Below are 20,084 nucleotides of genomic sequence, written 5' to 3' on the forward strand. Positions count from 1 at the left end.
AGCCATCATCATCACCTTGGCTAGGCCGGGTCCCTTATATACTTTTTATAGCATAAAACAAGCTAGTCCGGGTAACAGCAGGTGACGTTCCCGCGGCAAATATGGTGCTCGAATTAAAGAAAAAGTTGCTAATTCAAAATGTTCAAAGGAAATCTTGGTCTTGGTTTCCATTTCAACTGATACCAGGAAAAGAATCTGAGCAAATAAAAAAATAGGCTAACCTACTCTTTATAAATGGATAAATAACCTAACCACAAAATTAAAATTTTGAAAAAACTTCCGACCGCGACATAGTTGACCGATTTTCATGAAACATGGCTAAGAACACTCCCGACTAACTCTGCTTTCAGACAAAAAAAAACTAAATCTAAATAGGTTCATCCGCTCGGGAGCTACGATGCCACAGACAGACACACACACAGACAAACACACGTACAGGCAGACACGTCAAACTTATAACATCCCTTCGGTTTTGCGTCGGGGTTTAAAGAAGGGAGGTATATAAATATGAATTGATGGACTAGTCCAGCGCCAGCCCAGCCAAGCATGCTGAGATTGCTGAGTCGGAACCTCAAGCACACCTCGGACACTGGCGATCAAATATATGAAAGAAGCGCGTTCCTAGCACACATTCTAAGCTCGTGTGGGTGAACGCGTATCATGCTTGTATGAATGAGAAATGACAGGTCGGCTGTTCGCGTTTTTGACAGGCGGTAACAGTGAGGTAACCGAGAGGGGGTGGGCGGCACTTTCTGCGGGGAGCGGAAGTGGCCATACTGTACGATAGTAATAGTACCTACTCTTTATTAATTTTTTTATACTGTGCCTCAAGAGTATCGTGGCACAGTTATGTTACTTGTTTTTTTTTTTGTTTTTTGTTATGAAATATCTGGGCGAATTTTAATATATCACGTCTTTAGATAAAAAAAAACTCTTATAAATATAAAAACAAAAAAAAGACAAAAAAACAAAAACTTAATTTCTGGCCGGGATTCGAAACCCTGACACCTACGATCTATCTGCGTACATTAGACCGACCTCGTACGACTGAGCTAAGTGGAATCGATGCGCGCACGGCGAAATTAAGGACCATATTTTATGTTTACAAACGCGAAAGAAAAACTCATGAAAACTCGAAAATTCGCGTTTTCCGGGATCTAAGGCTACGCTAGATCGATTTTTCCACCCCCGAAAACCCCCACATAACAAATTTCAGCGAAATCGTTGGAGCGGTTTCCGAGATCGTCGGTATATATAAATAAATAAATATACAAGAATTGCTCGTTTAATAGTATAAAATAAACAGCCTTTTCTATTCTATTTCTAGTTTATTTCCGCAGAGATTGATGGATAATATCCATTTTGATGACTATCAATGAACATAGTGTCCATTTTGTGTAAAATTAATGGCGGTTATTAAAATATTTGTGACACGCCGCGTGGGAACCGCGACGGATTATTCCAAAACTCCGCATTTCGTGCTTATTCTGTTAGGCCCACTTGCACCAACCACTTAACTCAGGGTTAGTGGGCTGTCAACTGTCAAATTCCATATAAAATGGTGGGATTTCCCGAGGGTTAACCCTCCATTTTCGTTGGTACAAGTGACTCTTATTAACTTAGGCCCACTTGTACCAACCACTTAACTCAGGGTTAGTGGGCTGTCATCTGTCAAATTCCATATAAAATGGTGGGTTAACCCTCGGGTTTCCGCCTCCATTTTCGAGGGTGCAAGTGGTCCTTATTATTTTTCATAATGTTTTTAGTGAACTATTTTGTCCCACGGAAAGCCCATATTTCCTAGTCAGAACCGCTAGTATTTCCGTAAAGTATCCGCATCCGAAAAGTAAACAAAACCGTTTTCGAATTTTCCACTTCGCCGGACGATAATCGGCCTGTCAGACTAACTAAACTTATAAACTGATACACCGATACGATATCGTTCGGTAAAATGAAAATTTGTGGGCAGCCTTTTTTTTTAATTCTACAGGTGTGCGTAAATTTAAACATTCATTAACCTTTTAACCAGTGCAGCCTGATATAAAAGACATGTAACTATAATACACAGCTCATTTTACTGCAGTCTGATAAAGGCAAAACTTCGTATGAGTTAGTACTGGCAGCTCCACGAGTGCACAAAAAAAAACAAAGGTGATAAAGGGTTAAATCACCAAGTTAATACAAATCTAGAATAGGTCCGTTGAGTTCTCTATTCAAACCTCACGAGTATAACTCCAACTCGTTAATGTTGGCTTATAAATTTGCAGTGCCAACTAAAATAGTTCGTGTACGGCATTAGCATTCGCCTTTTATGTCTTTTAGTATGTCCGGGGGCAATTTTATTGGTCCTTATCGGTCGAGGCATGTGGCGTGATGCGAGGCCCATACTATGAATACGGGATGACGTGAAAGTGCAAAGGTTTTGGGGTTTATATCGCGGGGAAGATATTCACAATTGAGAGTCGATAAATGACCCGCATATTTAAAGACGCATGCATACATTAATATCTGTCGTTTTAATACGATGTACTTACTGAAATGAAACTTGCCAATTAAATAAGACAAAGATGTGCTTTTTGTCGCTAAAAATTATAAAATCTAGAAAATAGAGTATATGTTACAGAGTGTATTTTTTCGCTCCCTTTTTATTTCGGTTGCCTACTATAATCGTTCCTGGCTTCTCTTTCGCATTGCATCTCTTTTAAACCTACAAACATAGACAGGAAATTCATTCTTCATATTTACATGTATAATTGCAGTAAAATCTAAATATATAAAAGAAGAAGCTGACTGACTGACTGACATATCAACGCACAGCCGAAACCGCTGGTCCTAGAGATCTCAAATTTGGCACGTAGGTTCCTTATATAGTGTAGAGGAGCACTAAGAAAGGATTTTCCAAAATTCACCTCCTAAGGGGGTCAAATGGGGGTTCAAAGTTTGTATGGGGAAACAAGATTAGTTTGACTATTTTATTCGAAACTTCACAGGAAGATTCCTTAAGACATATGACTGAATACGTGTTTCAGGTTTTTTGAAAATTTAACCCCTAAAAGGGTGAAAATGGGGGTGATAAAGTCAAAAAATCAATATGGGTATCGTTTTTATGGTTTATCGGGTCGCTGATCACGATAAATACAACGTTTTTAAAATCTAACGAGGCGGAAGTGAAATACCTTCTCCCCTGTTGTGGTGCAATGGGGTTTAAATATCAAAAAAATATATAAAAGAAGATATTGACTGACTGACTGACATATCAACGCACAGCCGAAACCGCTGGTCCTAGAGATGTCAAATTTGGCACGTAGGTTCCTTATATAGTGTAGAGGAGCACTAAGAAAGGATTTTTCAAAATTCGCCTCCTAAGGGGTTAAATGGGGGTTCAAAGTTTGTATGGGGAAACAATGTTAGTTTCACTGGTTTATTCGAAACTTCACAAGAGGGATCCTAAAAACATATGACTAAAGACGTGTTTCAGGTTTTTTGAAAATTTAACCCCTAAAAGGGTGAAAAGGTGGTGGTAAAGTCAAAAAACTAATATGGGTATCATTTTTAGGGTTTATTGGGTCGCTGATCACGATAAATACAACTTTTTTAAAATCTAACGAGGCGGAAGTGAAATACCTTCTCCCCTGTTGTGGTGCAATGGGGTTTAAATATCAAAAAAATATATAAAAGAAGAAACTGACTGACTGACTGACTGACATATCAACGCACAGCCGAAACTGCTGGTCCTAGAGATTTCAAATTTGGCACATATGTTCCTCATATAGTGTAGAGGAGCATTAAGAAAGGATTTTTCAAAATTCCTCTCCTAAGGGGGTGAAATGGGGGTTCAAATTTTGTATGTGGAAACAAGATTAGTTTGATTATTTTATTCGAAACTTCACAGGAAGATTCCCAAAGACATAGACTAAATACATGTTTCAGGATTATTGAAAGTTTAATCCCTAAAAGGGTGAAAAGGGGGTGATAAAGTCAAAAAAACAATATGGGTATCGTTTTTATGATTAATCGGGTCGCTGATCACGATAAATACAACGCTTTTAAAATCTAACGAGGCGGAAGTGAAATACCTTCTCCCCTGTTGTAGTGCAATGGGGTTTAAATATCAAAAAATATATAAAAGAAGAAACTGACTGACTGACTAACTGACATATCAACACACAGCCGAAACCGCTGGTCCTAGAGATTTCAAATTTGGCACATAGGTTCCTTATATGGCGTAGAGGAGCACTAAGAAAGGATTTTTCAAAATTCTCCTCTTAAAAGGGTGAAATGGGGGTTCAAAGTTTGTATCGGGAAACAAGTTTAGTTTGACTATTTTATTCGAAACTTCACAGGAGGATTCCTAAAGACATGTTTCAGGTTTTTTGAAAATTTGACCCCTAAAGGGGTGCAAAGGGGGTAAAGTCAAAAACACAATATGGGTATCGTTTTTATGGTTTATCGGGTCGCTGATCACGATAAATATTTAAAATCGAATGAGGTGGAAAAGAAATTTTCTCCCCTGTTGTTGTGCAATGGGGTTAAAATATCCAAAATAGCCATAAGTATAGGTTTAGTTTTTATCTTTACTTCTGGTTCAAGAGATTTCAAATTGACACGGAAGTTCCTTAGAGGAGCACTAAGAAAGGATTTTTCAAAGTTCACCTCCTAGCATGATAATTTGACAGGGGCAAGGACAGGGACAGGGACAGGGACAGGGACAGGGACAGGGTCAGGGACAGGAACGGGATAGGGTTAGGGTTAGGGATAGGGAAGGGATAGGGGTAGGGGTAGGGGTAGGGGGTAGGGGGTAGGGGTAGGGAAGGGGTAGGGGTAGGGATAGGGATAGGGATAGGGATACGGATGCGGATGCGGATGCGGATAGGGATGCGGATGCGGATAGGGATAGGGATAGGGGGATAGGGGACGGGGATAGGGATAGGGGAGGGACAGGGGCAGGGACGGAACGGGGACGGGGACGGGGACAAGGATAGAGATAGGGACGGGGATAAGAATAGGGCAATCCCTGGGTCGGAATAATCGGTCGGCAATCGATATCTAGGCAATGTAAAATGCAGGTGGCTCAGTGGGAAGGGATTAGTAAGTATGCATCGGCGAGTATCCTGCATCCGTAATAACTATTACATTCAATGTGCTGTATAAGAAGATCGTTGTTTGCCTGCCTTTTATATGTTTACGTTTGCAATAAGTATAAGCAAAATGGAAAAAATTGTAAGCGATAATGCAAGGAAGTACTTTTTACCCTACCGACCATAGCGTCGAGATACTGGCTATGTGGGTTGTATGAAGTTTCCCCAGTATAAATATTTATATAGGTAAAATACATACATATTCGTACCTACTACCTACGCTGTGGTCGCTGTGTAACAATTCTACAATCATTGCAAGAATTTCTTTTAAAACAATAGTAATATGTGTAAGGTACAGTCAGCCAAAAAAGTGGTTTACCACTTTTTGATCAATAGAGTCGAAAAGTGGGAAACCACTTTCATGGCTAACCGTACAGCAAATAGATCAGTTACAATGGCCCCCCCAGTCGAGAATTGCCCCGCTTTACCTTAATCGAAATAATCTCGGACAGATGTACCTACAAAGAAACCTACGGATCCAAATGAAAATCTTATTTTTTGTAAACGTTTCAATAAGAATACTTTTATTACGCGGGCGAAGCCGCGGGTAAAAGCTAGTAATGTATATTCGTTTAATGAGCAGTCTGTATTGTGTTTACCCAACCTGGATCAAATGCATCTTTGCAATGTAAGAAAACACCATAGCACCTGTCGACGATAATGTGATATGATGTCATATCACTCAGCACATAAACAATGTTCTTACATGGAGTATTGAATTGAATATACATACAGATATAAGAAATGGAACATTGTAATTTTGAAATCGTGTCGCACACTTTGTAAACACTGCGGAGCGAACTCTCCAAGAGATTAAATTATATTTCGAGTACCGTCATATAAATTTCAATTGAAAGCTACCGACGCTATTATGTCCGAAGCGATTCTAAGTTCGTGACGTCTCGTAAAAGGAAATTGTGTAGTTACACCTACATTTAGAGTGGATCTCAATTATGATCGAATCATGCACAGTCATACTACCATTCAGTGTACCGTTACTGCAATGACAGTCGGCCAATAGGCGTCCGTGCTTTCTCGTTCCCAAGTCACGGCCGACCAGAAAAAAAAAGAATTGGAAATTTGTGGCCAGGATTTTTTTAACATCTAGATGTGTTGCTATTTAAAAAACACGCAATGTATCTGTTCAAGGTCAATGACATACTTTTATGGATGAATAATTCATGTGAATACGTAAAGAATTTGAGAAACTCTTTGCACCGTAATCTTAGACGTAATTATAATTCCTAGAGTGACTTTTGTGGCGGTCTCAAAATATTTCCACGCAGCGTAATTATATATTCATTACTGTTGTGCCCGCGGAAGACATTTTAGGTTATTAGGGACAAGACGAAGTTTTTGGACGAAGACGCCTGGAGATGTCAGCTCTAGGCTACGAAACGATTTACATTCGGACCGAATGAATTACAACATGAAGTTCAGCCGACATGAGATGATAAATATTATGACAAATTGCGATGATCTGTAATGTATTCACGGATGGGAATCTAACGATTTTGACTATCATAGAGATCGTTCATTCGTTCAATGACCGGATGGCGTACGATTCAGTCACATCATTTATAAATGTTATAAAAGTATTTTTAGAGCTTGATGTTTTGATACATACTTTGAAGTTAAGGCGTTGGAATAAATTGAATAATAATAAGGTATGCTGAAGGTCACCACACTTATCAGTAGAAAAAAAAGCAGCTCTAATATGGAGAGTCAACTCTCAACTCTTTACGCCTATACTATATTATTTCCCCCTTTATTTCACCTGTCAAGGTTGCTGTGCAAGTGTATATTTTACAGTGTCTACTTATCCCTGTTTTTTTACTAAAAATAAAAACTGCCTCTATGGAAAACCTTTTTAAAAATAACGTAACTTGATCTTCTGCAAAGAACACCTTTAAATTTCGAACGTTCCTCGCGTCCATTCCGAGTTCCGACATTCCCACGTTTTCAGTGCAGGCAGTATGCTAAATTGGCGTCCACAATAGATGTTATCCGTACGTCTTCTCTCATAATTGCCTTAATAAGCAGAGTACAATCATAATCAAACAGAATTACAAGCGGATTGGAACTGGGTTTTTATTCGGCTATTGTAAGATTTATAAGATGTGTGATTGCCAATCAGTCTTCATATTATATAGCGTTACTCAACTCGTGGTGAATGATTTACAATGCTTGTTTAATTGTTTCCATAGTGTTGTGTTGGTAAGGTGACTTGCGTTTTATAATGGTTTTATCTATCGACGTACATAGATGTCATGAAAAGTAAATGCATGGGTCATGGGTGTTATAAGTATGTAGTTTCGCTGTCACTCATCTTGTATACTTTGTTTATTTGTTGGTTTTACATCGTTGTAAGATTAAATAATGTACATTTACATATTTACAGTCAAACATTAGTCAGTCTCATTTTATGAATTTATTAAAAAAAGGTTGTACGTGCATATTTGTGTGAATCATATCAAAAAATAGTAGTTTGATGTGCATCCATAATTATTTCAAAAAACACAGAACAGTGACATCTAGTGATGAGCATAGACAAACCGGAGGCTTCGCGGAAGAGCGGTGAACGACCTACCTCCCCGCACCGCCTAATTATCCTGCCCCTCCCCGCCGGCATCCACCGTTGCGGTTTCGGTACATTTTCAAGGCATTAGAACGTTTTATTACTTTTTCAAATGTTTAAATTACCTGAGAAACTTCTAGCGTCACACGACAGGCCAAATGTTAAGTAGGTATTTTTGTTGTTAATCGTAGGTATTTTTAATTCTAATAAGGAATGCGCTAAATACGTTGCATGCGCGTCAACAAACCAAGCGTTTACAATACAGGAGCGCGTTCTTCCCATGGTACCCGTGAGAAAGATTTCTATCCTCGTCCGCCATTCATTTTTGTGCAAAAACCCGGGCGCATTCGGAAGCGCCCATGGAAAGGTCACACGAGAACTTGCAGTTTTTGAATTAAGAAAAAAAGGGTGCAAATTCATCGGATGCAAGGCGAGCACGCCATCGTCGACCGATGTTCCATTTTCAAAATACTCTATTTTTTTTCTGCTAAATGCGGCCAATTAGATTTGTTTGTTTTTAATGTGGTCTTCTTATTTGTTGCCAGTAACATCAAATCACAAATAATTGAGTTTGAGTGTTCAAGTGACCGTTAAATTTATTGAATCCGAGTTCGTAGACATATATTTTATATTATCTAAATGGTTGCTAGGTACAAATAACAGTTATAGTTTTGTGCATTTTGCGGTATCAGCGTTGATCGGCTCTCATTACGCCCCGGGACAATGCTTTCATAGCAAAGGATTTATGAACAATCGGTACCGCACGCTATGCATTATAAAGGAAGCGCTTTATGATATCACAATTTGTTAGGCAAAATACGTATTGTTTTGCTTGTATCTTGTTTGTTGGTTATTGTTTTGTGTCACATTCGAATAAGAATTTATGGAAGGTACAATAAGATACCTAGGGAGTAAACTATTATTTTATACGTAAGTATAACGAGTTTCTCTGGAACCGTATTTTAAGATTTTATTTGTTTTAAGTCAAATTACTTATGTTTAGCGCATTCAGGTTAACATAATCTAGTTATTAAAATACTTATTTGCTCTTTTGTTGTAGCTTGTTGTACCTAATACTAATTTGTTATTTATTTGTTACAGATTGTGCAATGGAATTGGAAAATATGACAATGGATTTATCGAATCGGTAAGGAAAAAAACATTTTATTGTAAAACCTCCTTCATTTAGGAACACCACGTTATCTTAATGGACATAATGCGGGCTCGTATTTTAGCTCCTTTCGTGTATCTGCTCCAACATTTGCACGAAAAACGGTTAGGTAGGTATTTTACGAAAATTTTGGAAGCAACAACATTTAGTGTTTTAATAATATTCTCATTTTTATCGGTGAACTCGTAAACAATCGACGTGAAACCACAGATAAGGAATTCGGAAAGCCAAAAGCAAAAATTATCTACCATAAAACACCTATTACTAAACAAGTTTAGATAGTTTCTACCACTTTTTACTAAAAATCCGGTTGCTATTTTTATAAGCTGACAGTATTTATACGAAATAATGTCTAGTAAAACGAGGAACATGGTAATTGCCATGACGTCCACAACCGCAGGTACGTCTCTAGCTGTCACGCAACGATGCCCGCCCCTACTCCGGCGCTCTTCACACGCCTCCGCACTCCGTGCCCATTTTCACTCCGCGCGTACATCGCTGCAGTCATTCCGCGGTGATACTGTGTAGTGCTAACATGTGCCGCAATGGACAGTGAAATAATGAAAATGGACATAAACTTGAAGTGTTTGAGAGGTGCAGTGTTAAGTTAGCGAAGTCCAAGGTCCTCAGAGTGTTATTTTAGGTTAGTGAAATACGAATAAATTACATAATATTTTTTTAGAATACGTAAGTTATGTGCTGGCGATCATATTTTACCATCTATTTTAGAAGACGCAAGCTTAAAACAAGTGGCAATAGCAAGCATTAGTAGTTTTCACACAGATAAACTATACCCTTTCTCCTTTCTAGCAAATTGCTAAGAGCTAAAATATATTGATAATTTCAAGATAATTTTGTCGCACTAAATAGAAATCGTGTGGTTGGGTAAAAAATTTACCTACTACAATCAAATATTATTACAAAAGTGTTTGCATCATGCATTCATAAGCACATTTTAATGTTCCGTCCAAAGTTCATTGAAATTGAAGCGTCAGTATTAACGGTAGGTGTAATTTGCGAACCTACTTTAAATTACTGTTTAGCACTTATTTATTCTTTGATTAGCAATGTTAATTTATATTAATTGGAAAGAGTAGGTAGATATGAATAATATTCTAGATTAATACCACTTTTAATATCTGTTTAATGTTAATGAGGAATATTTTCCAGCTATGCTTTCTTGGAGACTGAATATCTTAAGATAAAAATAAACAATCACATGATAAATAGTATTAATGTTAATGCATTTGATAAAAACATTAAAAATAAGAAAATACCTATCACATTTATTTAATCAGTAAATTATTAATCAACGTAATTAATTGACATCGACGTCAACTCGTTTCCAAGTGGAACACATCTAAATATTAAATTTATAATGTACTAGAGAGAAGTTAATAAGGAAAGATTAAAAGTAAATTAATAATGGCGCCCAAAGCCTCGACATTCGATATTCAAATTCCGGTCTCGCTTCGGGGTCGACGTCTTCGTAATTGAAAAAAAAGACAAGTCGATTGTCTATGTTGGGATGTTTGTTCAAAGAGTTTTATTGGTAATTGTCATTTGTCAATTAATTATTATTGAGCTATTTTTAGACGCATTGATTTACAATTAATTAAAATAATTATATAGACTTTGCGTAAAATAATCGGTATTAATTTGGGCTGATGACTGTGACAGGTGATACTGAGATTTTTGTCGTATAAGTTGTTTAAATTTTAATAAAAACGTCATTTGTGTCAAACGCCGCTTATTTTCATGTCCGCTGTGGTCAAATTCTGAATATCAGTAGCCGGCGCCCCTCATTATGGACATTCTTGTATGAAAGAAGTGAGCTTAGTGCAATTATAATTTTTAGTTTGTCACCTCGCTTACAGTTTCTTTAAATTCAAACGAATGTTTATGACGTTCGAAGTGTGTGGTACAGCGTTAAACATTTAAGATTCGTCGATAACGCGTCCAATTTGTGTAATTCGACTAATTTTACTACCGCGATACAGCGGGGCTTGTAATTTTCGTTTAAAAGTGTACAATATCTCGTAAAATTTACAACTTGAGGTTAATTCAAAAACGAGATATTCGATATAGGTACAATACTATATTATAAATATAGAAAAGGAATATAAATTGAAAGTGTATTAATAAATTCCCAATTTTTACTGTAATATCGTGGTAGGCCTACCGCAAGAATTGAAAACCGAAATTCGCGTTGTCTGTGTTATCTTATCTGTCTTGATAACCTTTGTTTTGCATCTTCGATCGATAAAGAGGCAGCTGATCCCATAAAAAATGTTAATTTTTTTTCTTTAAAAAATGTGTTTTTCATATCGACAGTACAGTCAGCATCAATATTAGGTAGCGAATGAAAGCACAAGGGTATCCGAATAACTTTTCTAAATATAGATAAACCTTTACAGTTCGCGGTCACAAATACCTTATTAATACCACTGTAATAACTGTATTAATACCTTAAAAATATTTTAAGCGGGTTACTCACGTGTTAAGTCGATGTAACGTTTGACATGTTTCGATCCATTTCCGAGGATCTTTCACAAGAGTAGAGTTAAATATGTTTGAGCCCCACGGGAGTTTTATAGTTCAAATCAAATATACATCTGTTTTTGTTTAGCGGTTACAAAAATGATAGTTACTTTTGAAGCGTAGTTTTCATACGCTGCTTTTGATCCTACATTTTATTTAGGTTAGTGACTTTACGACGTAGAATTCTCGGTGACCCAGCCCTGACACCTTAAATTTACAATATTGAGGTTTGCAACCTGTTTATGGCAATTTTAAGACAATATTAACGCCTGAACGTAGGAACATCGTAAAGTCAATGTATCAAATATAGATACGGACAACGTGCCAAAAAGCTGTATACACGACTTTATTGCTTATACTTTAAGGCTGTGGATACACATTTTTGTCTCTTTATCCGCATCTATATATTAATACCTTGACTACATGTGGCCATCATATATCTAAGATTTTATGGTTTATCGAAAGATATTGACAGTTTATTTGCCAATATAAATGCTTTTAATTATTAACTGGCAATATATTGCTGTGAATTTATATAAAATACGTAATTTTCAAGTATCGATAAGAGCAGTCAATTGTAACTACATTATTATTGGTATTTTGTTATGAAATTAGCTGTTATCTTTTGTATTAATACTAGGTAAAGTATGGGACTGAAGTTTCGATTTACCAAAGTTATCTATACATATACCTACCTACATTGTAATTTTGCGAGAGTATACTTCACTTTGGGAAATACTACACATGTATATAAATAACTCTACAATATTTTTACTGATTTAGTTAGTTGCCCCGATAACTTTTTTTTATTATTATAAATGGGCTTACTCTTGGCCACAGACTAGCCAAAGGCTAAGAAAGACAACTTCATTTGTCGGCGAGTATCAAGTATCTCATCTCAACAAAATAAGAAACTGAAGGCATATCTAGAGTGCCAATCGCTGACGCTACAAGGCGACGAAACGCAGGCTCTATCGCGCCTCTATATACCATAGATTAAATATAAGAAGAGCATACCATCCCATACACTAAAATGCCGATCGCCTAAGAACGCGCATACGCTACACCACACATAGATGGCGCCACATGACTATACAGAAGAGCGATGAGAGCTTACGAAGCGTAATCTTATCTTATACCTTTAAACGAGCAATTCTTGTATATTTAATTTATTTATTTGTATATATATATATACCGACGATCTCGGAAACCGCTCTAACGATTTCGCTGTAATTTGTTATGTGGGGAGTTTTCGGGGGTGAAAAAGCGATCTAGCGTAGCCTTAGATCCCGGAAAAAACAAATCTTCGAGTTTTCATGCGTTTTTCTTTCGCGTTAGTAAACGAAAAATATGGTCGTCAATTTCGCCGCCCGCGCATCGGCTCCGCGTAGCTCAGTCTTAAGAGGTCGGTCTAATGTTCGCAGGCAGATCGCAGGAGTCAGGGTTTCGAATCCCGACCAGAAATTAAGTTTTTTTTTTGTATTTATAAGAGTTTTTTTATAAATACAAGAGCTTTTTTTAGGGTTCCGTAGTCAACTAGGAACCCTTATAGTTTCGCCATGTCTGTCTGTCCGTCCGTCCGTCCGTCCGTCCGTCCGTCCGTCCGTCCGTCCGTCCGTCCGTCCGTCCGTCCGTCCGTCCGTCCGTCCGTCCGTCCGTCCGTCCGTCCGTCCGTCCGTCCGTCCGTCCGTCCGTCCGTCCGTCCGTCCGTCCGTCCGTCCGCGGATAATCTCAGTAACCGTTAGCACTAGAAAGATGAAAAATGGTACCAATATGTATATCAATCACGCCGACAAAGTGCAAAAATAAAAAATGGAAAAAAATGTTTTATTAGGGTACCCCCCCTACATGTAAAGTGGGGGCTGATATTTTTTTTCATTCCAACCCCAACGTGTGACATGTTGTTGGATAGGTATTTAAAAATGAATAAGGGTTTCCTGAGATCGTTTTTTGATAATATTAATATTTTCGGAAATAATCGCTCCTAAAGGAAAAAAAAGTGCGTCCCCCCCCTCTAACTTTTGAACCATATGTTTAAAAAATATGAAAAAAATCACAAAAGTAGAACTTCATAAAGACTTTATAGGAAAATTATTTTGAACTTGACAGGTTCAGTAGTTTTTGAGAAAAATACGAATAACTACGGAACCCTACACTGAGCGTGGCCCGACACGCTCTTGGCCGGTTTTTATTTTGTCTAAAGAAGTGATATTATAAAATGAAACCGAGCGAAGCTCGGTCGTCCAGATATTGATTGTAACGTTGGCTAGGTACCATGGCGACATTGGCGACATTCTGCCTGACCGGCCAGCTACTCCAACTAGTTTACTGTTCCCACTTTTTCACTCACAACTTGAGTTATTAGTTGTAGCGCGTCAATAAATTAACCTTAATTATGCTTTAAATGGCATTTTCGCATGTTTATGGTAAATGCTCCACTTGTGGCCTATAAATCTATGTGCAATTATAATAAAAACTATTTTACTGCTTAAGTTGTTAGAGATTTAAATAGTTGCAGTCAGAGGAAAGTTAATGCGGTTTAATTTAAATTAATGAGCTATGAATTGCTGATTTGATGTGTATTATGCTATTAGCTAGTCATATCTCCGACATAACTAAATAAAGCGATGATTTTATTGACTTTACAGAAAGCTATTCGATTGCTTAGACCGGATGTTTTAGGATCTTTATAGGAGATAAGTATTTGTACAGGGTACGTAGCAATGTATGCACAAACGCTCACGATAATATATATATCGTAGGGCTATCTCTATCGCTGTTCTGGCCCTGTAGCCGAATGGCATTTCTACGACGCGAAAACTAAACGCCGTAGTCTGGCTCTGTCGCGCCAATATGCAAGAGCGATAGAGATAGATATCTACGAGCGTTTCATTTCGTGAGCGTTTGTGCCATTCGGCTACATAATATCTACCCTGTATTGGTGCAACAGAGAGAGACTGGAGACTGCGTTTCGATTCGTCAACGATGTCATTTTGATAAGTGTTTGTGCATTTTGCTACGTGCTCAGGGAATCATTACAAAAAACTGGGTACAGCAGGGCTGTCATGGGCGCTAGGTTATGTCGCCGCCGCGGCTTAGTGCTATGTGCTAGCCCTGCAGGCAATTTAACTATATGCAAAACGTGATGGATAAACAAAACAGTATCCAACCAAACAGAATATCTAGTAAAATTGTCAATAACAGCTTTGATTTTACTTTTTTTAAAGTGTGAGTAATGTCAGTGACGATTCTTCAAACGCGTAATTTTTGACAATCACATGTTCGTTCCATAATATTGTATTTTATTTAGGTCTTATTTTTTAACCCCCGACGCAAAAACGACGGGGGTTAAGTTTGACGTGTCTGTCTGTCTGTCCGTCTGTCTGTCTGTCTGTTTGTCTGTCTGTGTGTGGGTGTCTGTCTGTGGCATCGTAGCTCCCGAACAGATGAACCGATTTAGATTTAGTTTTTTTTGTCTGAAAGCTGAGTTAGTCGGGAGTGTTCTTAGCCATGTTTCATGAAAATCGGTCTACTATGTCGCAGTCGGGGGTTTTTCAAAATTTTAATTAACGTAAGTAATCATTATTAGTCATTAATAAAGATCGAATGGCTTAAATATCCGATACCATCATTGTTATAGCGACATTAGCGACTTCATCTGACCATGAGGCCCACTTGCACCAACCACGTAACTCAGGGTTAGGGGGCTGTCAACTGTCAAAATGGTGGGTTAACCCTCTTTTTAACATGTTCCCATTTTATTTTGTATTTTTGTTCTAAAGTACTTTTTTTTGTTCCAAAAATGAATTCCTCGTCCTTAATTTATCCGAAAATGATATATCGCATGCCCTATTTTGTATAGTTTTAGAAAAATGTGGTTTCAAAGGAAGCGCGGCGGCGCCAGTCTTCCCCCCTCCTCCCTCCTAAATTAGGGGGGGGGGGCTCTCGATGCCTCCCGGTCTTTATCAACTCAGGGCCACCCAAGGAACAACTATGCCAAGTCTCAGTGCTTAATCATAAAATGCAGGGTGTTGTGTTGTGTAATAGCCTCCCACACAGAACTTACTTTAGATAGAAGAAACAAATTCATATATTTGTATAGGGGCCGAGCGTGTCAAATTTTGTACTGAAGTTGATTCTTGCCTGTAATTTTAAATATGTCTCAGGCTCTTGATTGTTCATAATTTTTGTGTTGTTGCAATTGAATATCACGTAACGAGGTATTTTTTATGTTTTGGTTGACTTCAACTTACAAAAATTGACGCCCGAAAGCTGCAAGCTGCGAGTAAAGACGGACAACTCAGTGGATTTCACTGAGTTCATTTGACACGCTAAGTAGATACGTTTGCTTGATCTATGGTATATAATATGACATCTGTGGCCTCCCAGCTACTCCATTTTCGTTGGTGCAAGTGGCCCTAAATAAAATCAACAATACCCCCATGACCCCCACACAAAGGCAGCCATTCCGTTAGTCGTTACGGCACGTGCGCCGTGACATGTGCCTGCGCCTGCGCACCTGCCCGCCAACTGCTCGCGCCATTTTGTGGACCCCTTTACTGAGCCTGGGCACGTAGCCAAATGCACACACGCTTACGGTAATTATCGTTATCGTAGCTGATGGGCATCGCGAAAAAAGATTCAAAAACTTTTTTTTCCAAAATAGGTAAATTTAATGTTTTTCCTACTCAGAATCACGAGCTCTTTCTATCCTACTAGACGGAAAAAAGCGTCCCAAATATTTTGTTTCCACTTCGTTACTATTTTTCAAACAATTTTTACAGCGGTTACGAAGTGAAAAGTGTATGCAGAATAATAGAAAATCTTTGGACCATTTTTTTGTCTCTTGTTTTTTATCCTAGATCAAAAGGGCTCGTGATTCTAAAACATAAAATTTACCTACCTTAAAACATTTTTTTTGTTATTCTACTCGCGATAATGCCCAGCTAGCTATCTCTGTCGCTCTTCTTCCATATAGGCGCGACAGAGCCAGACTGTGTCGATACTTTCGATCGGCGTCTAGCGTCAACAATTTTCATTTAGGCTACGCCGGCTGGAACATTCCCGGCGCAGGGGCCGTTTTTTACTGACTCATCGGGTACCTACCGATGCATCAGTACGAGTATGTTGATTTTTTAGGGTTCCGTAGTCAACTAGGAACCCTTATAGTTTCGCCATGTCTGTCTGTCCGTCCGTCCGTCCGTCCGTCGGCGGATAATCTCAGTAACCGTAAGCACTATAAAGCTGAAATTTGGTACCAATATGTATATCAATCACGCCAACAAAGTGCAAAAATAAAAAATGGAAAAAAATGTTTTATTAGGGTACCCCCCCCTACATGTAAAGTGGGGGCTGATATTTTTTTTCATTCTAACCCCAACGTGTGATATATTGTTGGATAGGTATTTAAAAATGAATAAGGGTTTACTAAGATCGTTTTTTGATAATGTTATTATTTTCGGAAATAATCGCTCTTAAAGGAAAAAAAAGTGCGTCCCCCCCCTCTAACTTTTGAACCATATGTTTTAAAAATATGAATAAAATCACAAAAGTAGAACTTTTATAAAGTTCTACTTTTGTGATTTTCTAGGAAAATTATTTTGAGCTTGATAGGTTCAGTAGTTTTTGAGAAAAATACGAAAAACTACGGAACCCTACACTGAGCGTGGCCCGACACGCTCTTGGCCGGTTTTTTTAAATTTGCAGTTTGGACAGTAAAAAATCTACTACATAACTGAACTGATGGTTCCTTGCAAATTGTAGGCTACTATATCCCGTCGTAAATTTCAAGTCAGGCCAAATAATATTTACAGTAAAATAAAATAATACTGAGATTATCTTTAACGCCGAGTGTGGAATTGAAAGACGAGCAAGTGAAAGGATTCTATAGTTGAACACGAGCGAAGCGAGTGGTTCGAGAATAGAATCCTGAACTTGCGAGTGTTTTAACACACGAGAAGTAAAATACATTTGCACCCGAGTGTAACACAAAACTTTTCCCTTCACTATAGCGAGGAAAGTAAAACGCAAAAAAACGCGTTTATCACTGCTTTCAGTAGTTCCACAGGTGGTAAAACATCGTCATCACTAGATTCACTCATTTTTATCAGTTTTAAAGCAGTAAAAATGACTATATTCAAGGTCAAATTACTTTATCCACTAGTGGATAAAATGCGTTTTTACCCGCTGGTATTAAAGTACAAAACACGTGTTTCCGAGCTAGTGAGGGGAAAAATTACTAATACCTTTCACATATTTTGTAGTTAGTGGTGTGTAGACATTTCTAAGCGATCGCAAAGATATAAAATACTTATAGGCTCTCAACAGTAAGGTATCAACATCAACAATTTCTCTACCTCGTTCTCATTAAAGGCATACAGCCAAGTATAGACTACTTAAAAAACATGGGGTGTAAACTACTAGTAAACCGCAAACGTTTAATTTCTTCGTCAAGAGAAGTCGATAAAGTCTATAAATGTTACAATGTATCCAAACGACTGTAAACCTATTTCTATCGACGCTCTGTGTAATTTATTTGAATTTATGTATACACTAGCTTTTGCCCGCGGCTTCGCTCGAAAATTGCGAAATGGTTCATACAAACGTCCAGCCCCCCCCCCTCTATCTTAGGTAAGTGGGGGGCCAGAAAGAGGCAAAAAATAGCCTATGTCACTTTCCATCCCTTCATTTAGCTCCGCAAAAAAAATCACGTCAAATCGTCGCTCCGTTTTGCCGTGAAAGACGGACAAACAAACACACTTTCCCATTTATAATATTAGTATGGATTAAGTCACAATGTATAGCCAATATCGTGAAGCGCTGACGTGAAACAGCATGTAACAAATACGATTGAGGCTCGTAAAGTAAATAACAAATATAATGAGGACTTTTCAATAAGTAATCATAACCGATTATAATCCAGCTATTGATATTTTGCGTTGATATTTGATCCAGCACGCTCTGTCCTTTAGATCTGTGAGATTGCATTAATTGAAAGCCTTGCTTATTTAAATTTTCATGTTGTCTCCATAGATAGAGATAGATTTACTTAATGAGCAAGCCTGTGTAATAATGCAAGATTAACAACATTGTAAATTATTGTTTTAAAAACGTGACTTTTTAATTTTTCAAGATTATCCATACTAATAATAATTATAATAAATGAGAAAGTGTGTGTGTCGGTTTGTTTGTCCGTCTTTCACGGCAAAACGGATCGACGAATTGACGTGATTTTTTAAGCGGAGATAGTTGAAGGGATGGTGAGTGGCATAGGCTACTTTTTGTCTCTTTCTAACGCGAGCGAAGCCTCGGGCAAAAGCTAGTTTACAATAAAATCATTAACTCTTCGACCGCTTCAACGTTTTAAGAGGTACCGAGATTATTGATAAGTTCACCCCCTGAGGCCCCTGACTAGCCCAATAAAGTTACTGTGTCAATTAACCACAAAATTAAAATTTTGAAAAAACCCCCGACCGCGACATAGTAGACCGATTTTCATGAGATTTTCATGAAACATGGCTAAGAACACTCCCGACTAACTCAGCTTTCAGAAAAAAAAAAACAAATCTAAATCGGTTCATCCGTTCGGGAGCTACGATGCAACAGACAGACACACACACACACACACAGACAGACAAACAGACAGACAGACAGACAGACAGACACACACACTCAGACAGACACGTCAAACGTTTGCGTCGGGGGTTAAAAAATGTGTTTCAAGCATTGGCCTCTACAGAGTGGGGCCTGTAACCAAGGTGAAGAATTGAACTGTAGGCTATTCTCCTTATACTGATCAACATTTGTTCGGCGACTTTTAAAAATAACTTGTATTTTGATTTTTATTACCCTTGAAAGTTTTTTCTAAGAGGTAATGTATTGCGAATTCTGTTAAGTTAAAGTGTGACAGACAACGTCAATGACAACAATAATGGCGTACATTGAAGCTAATATTTATTTTGTATGAAAAATTAAAAATTTAAAGACTTCATAATTTTTAAAAGTCACTGAACAAATGTTGATCAGTATAAGGAGAATAGCCTACAGTTCAATTCTTCACCTTGGTTACAGGCCCCACTCTGTATATCTTTTTGAGGATTCGTTGCCTAGTCTACCTAAATAATAATTAGATATATTGGTGTTAAATACTGATTCGTCTGATTACTTTAATAAGAGTGGCGTATTACAGTGATAAACTTAAATCAAGACTAGCTAGCTAGTCCTCCAAAGGTTATTCCTAATTCAAATTCTATCACGATTATTCCAACGAGGGCAAATATCAATTATTCTGATTGCCAGATATTTATCTGCTCAATATTTGTTTCAGATCAAATGAACGCGTAACTAGTAAGTGGATAGGCAAATAAAGCTCCGGTTACACGCGTCAGGTCGACGGTGTGAGGAAATACGTGCAAACTTGTTGCGACGTCATTGAACAACCACATGTACATAGGTATTGACTTATTCGTCAAACTTATATGGGGTAAGTATTTATCTTTTAGATTCTGTTCTTAGTAAATATGGACTACATTTACTAGAGTCGGGCTAATGAAAGTTGATCCCGAAAAAACGTGGCAATTTAAAAAAAATTGGAGCTGGCAACACATTGATAACATGATTTCTTTTTTATTATTTCTAATTTATTTACAGCACTTAC

At 37.8% G+C, this 20,084-nt stretch overlaps 1 protein-coding gene across 1 annotated transcript in view; it reads left to right on the forward strand.

Moving 5' to 3' along the window:
• The window catches only part of LOC125227586, a 32,007-nt gene extending 12,137 nt beyond the window's left edge, over positions 1-19,870 (forward strand). The window contains exons 2-3 of the mRNA XM_048131928.1: positions 8,818-8,863; positions 19,755-19,870. Coding sequence (XP_047987885.1) covers positions 8,818-8,863; positions 19,755-19,763 — 55 coding nt within the window. The 3' untranslated portion in view covers positions 19,764-19,870. The remainder of the gene's footprint in view (positions 1-8,817; positions 8,864-19,754) is intronic.
• Positions 19,871-20,084: the final 214 nt, after the last annotated feature.

The sequence above is a fragment of the Leguminivora glycinivorella genome, chromosome 6 (assembly GCF_023078275.1).
Source record: "Leguminivora glycinivorella isolate SPB_JAAS2020 chromosome 6, LegGlyc_1.1, whole genome shotgun sequence".
Lineage (NCBI taxonomy): Eukaryota > Metazoa > Arthropoda > Insecta > Lepidoptera > Tortricidae > Leguminivora > Leguminivora glycinivorella.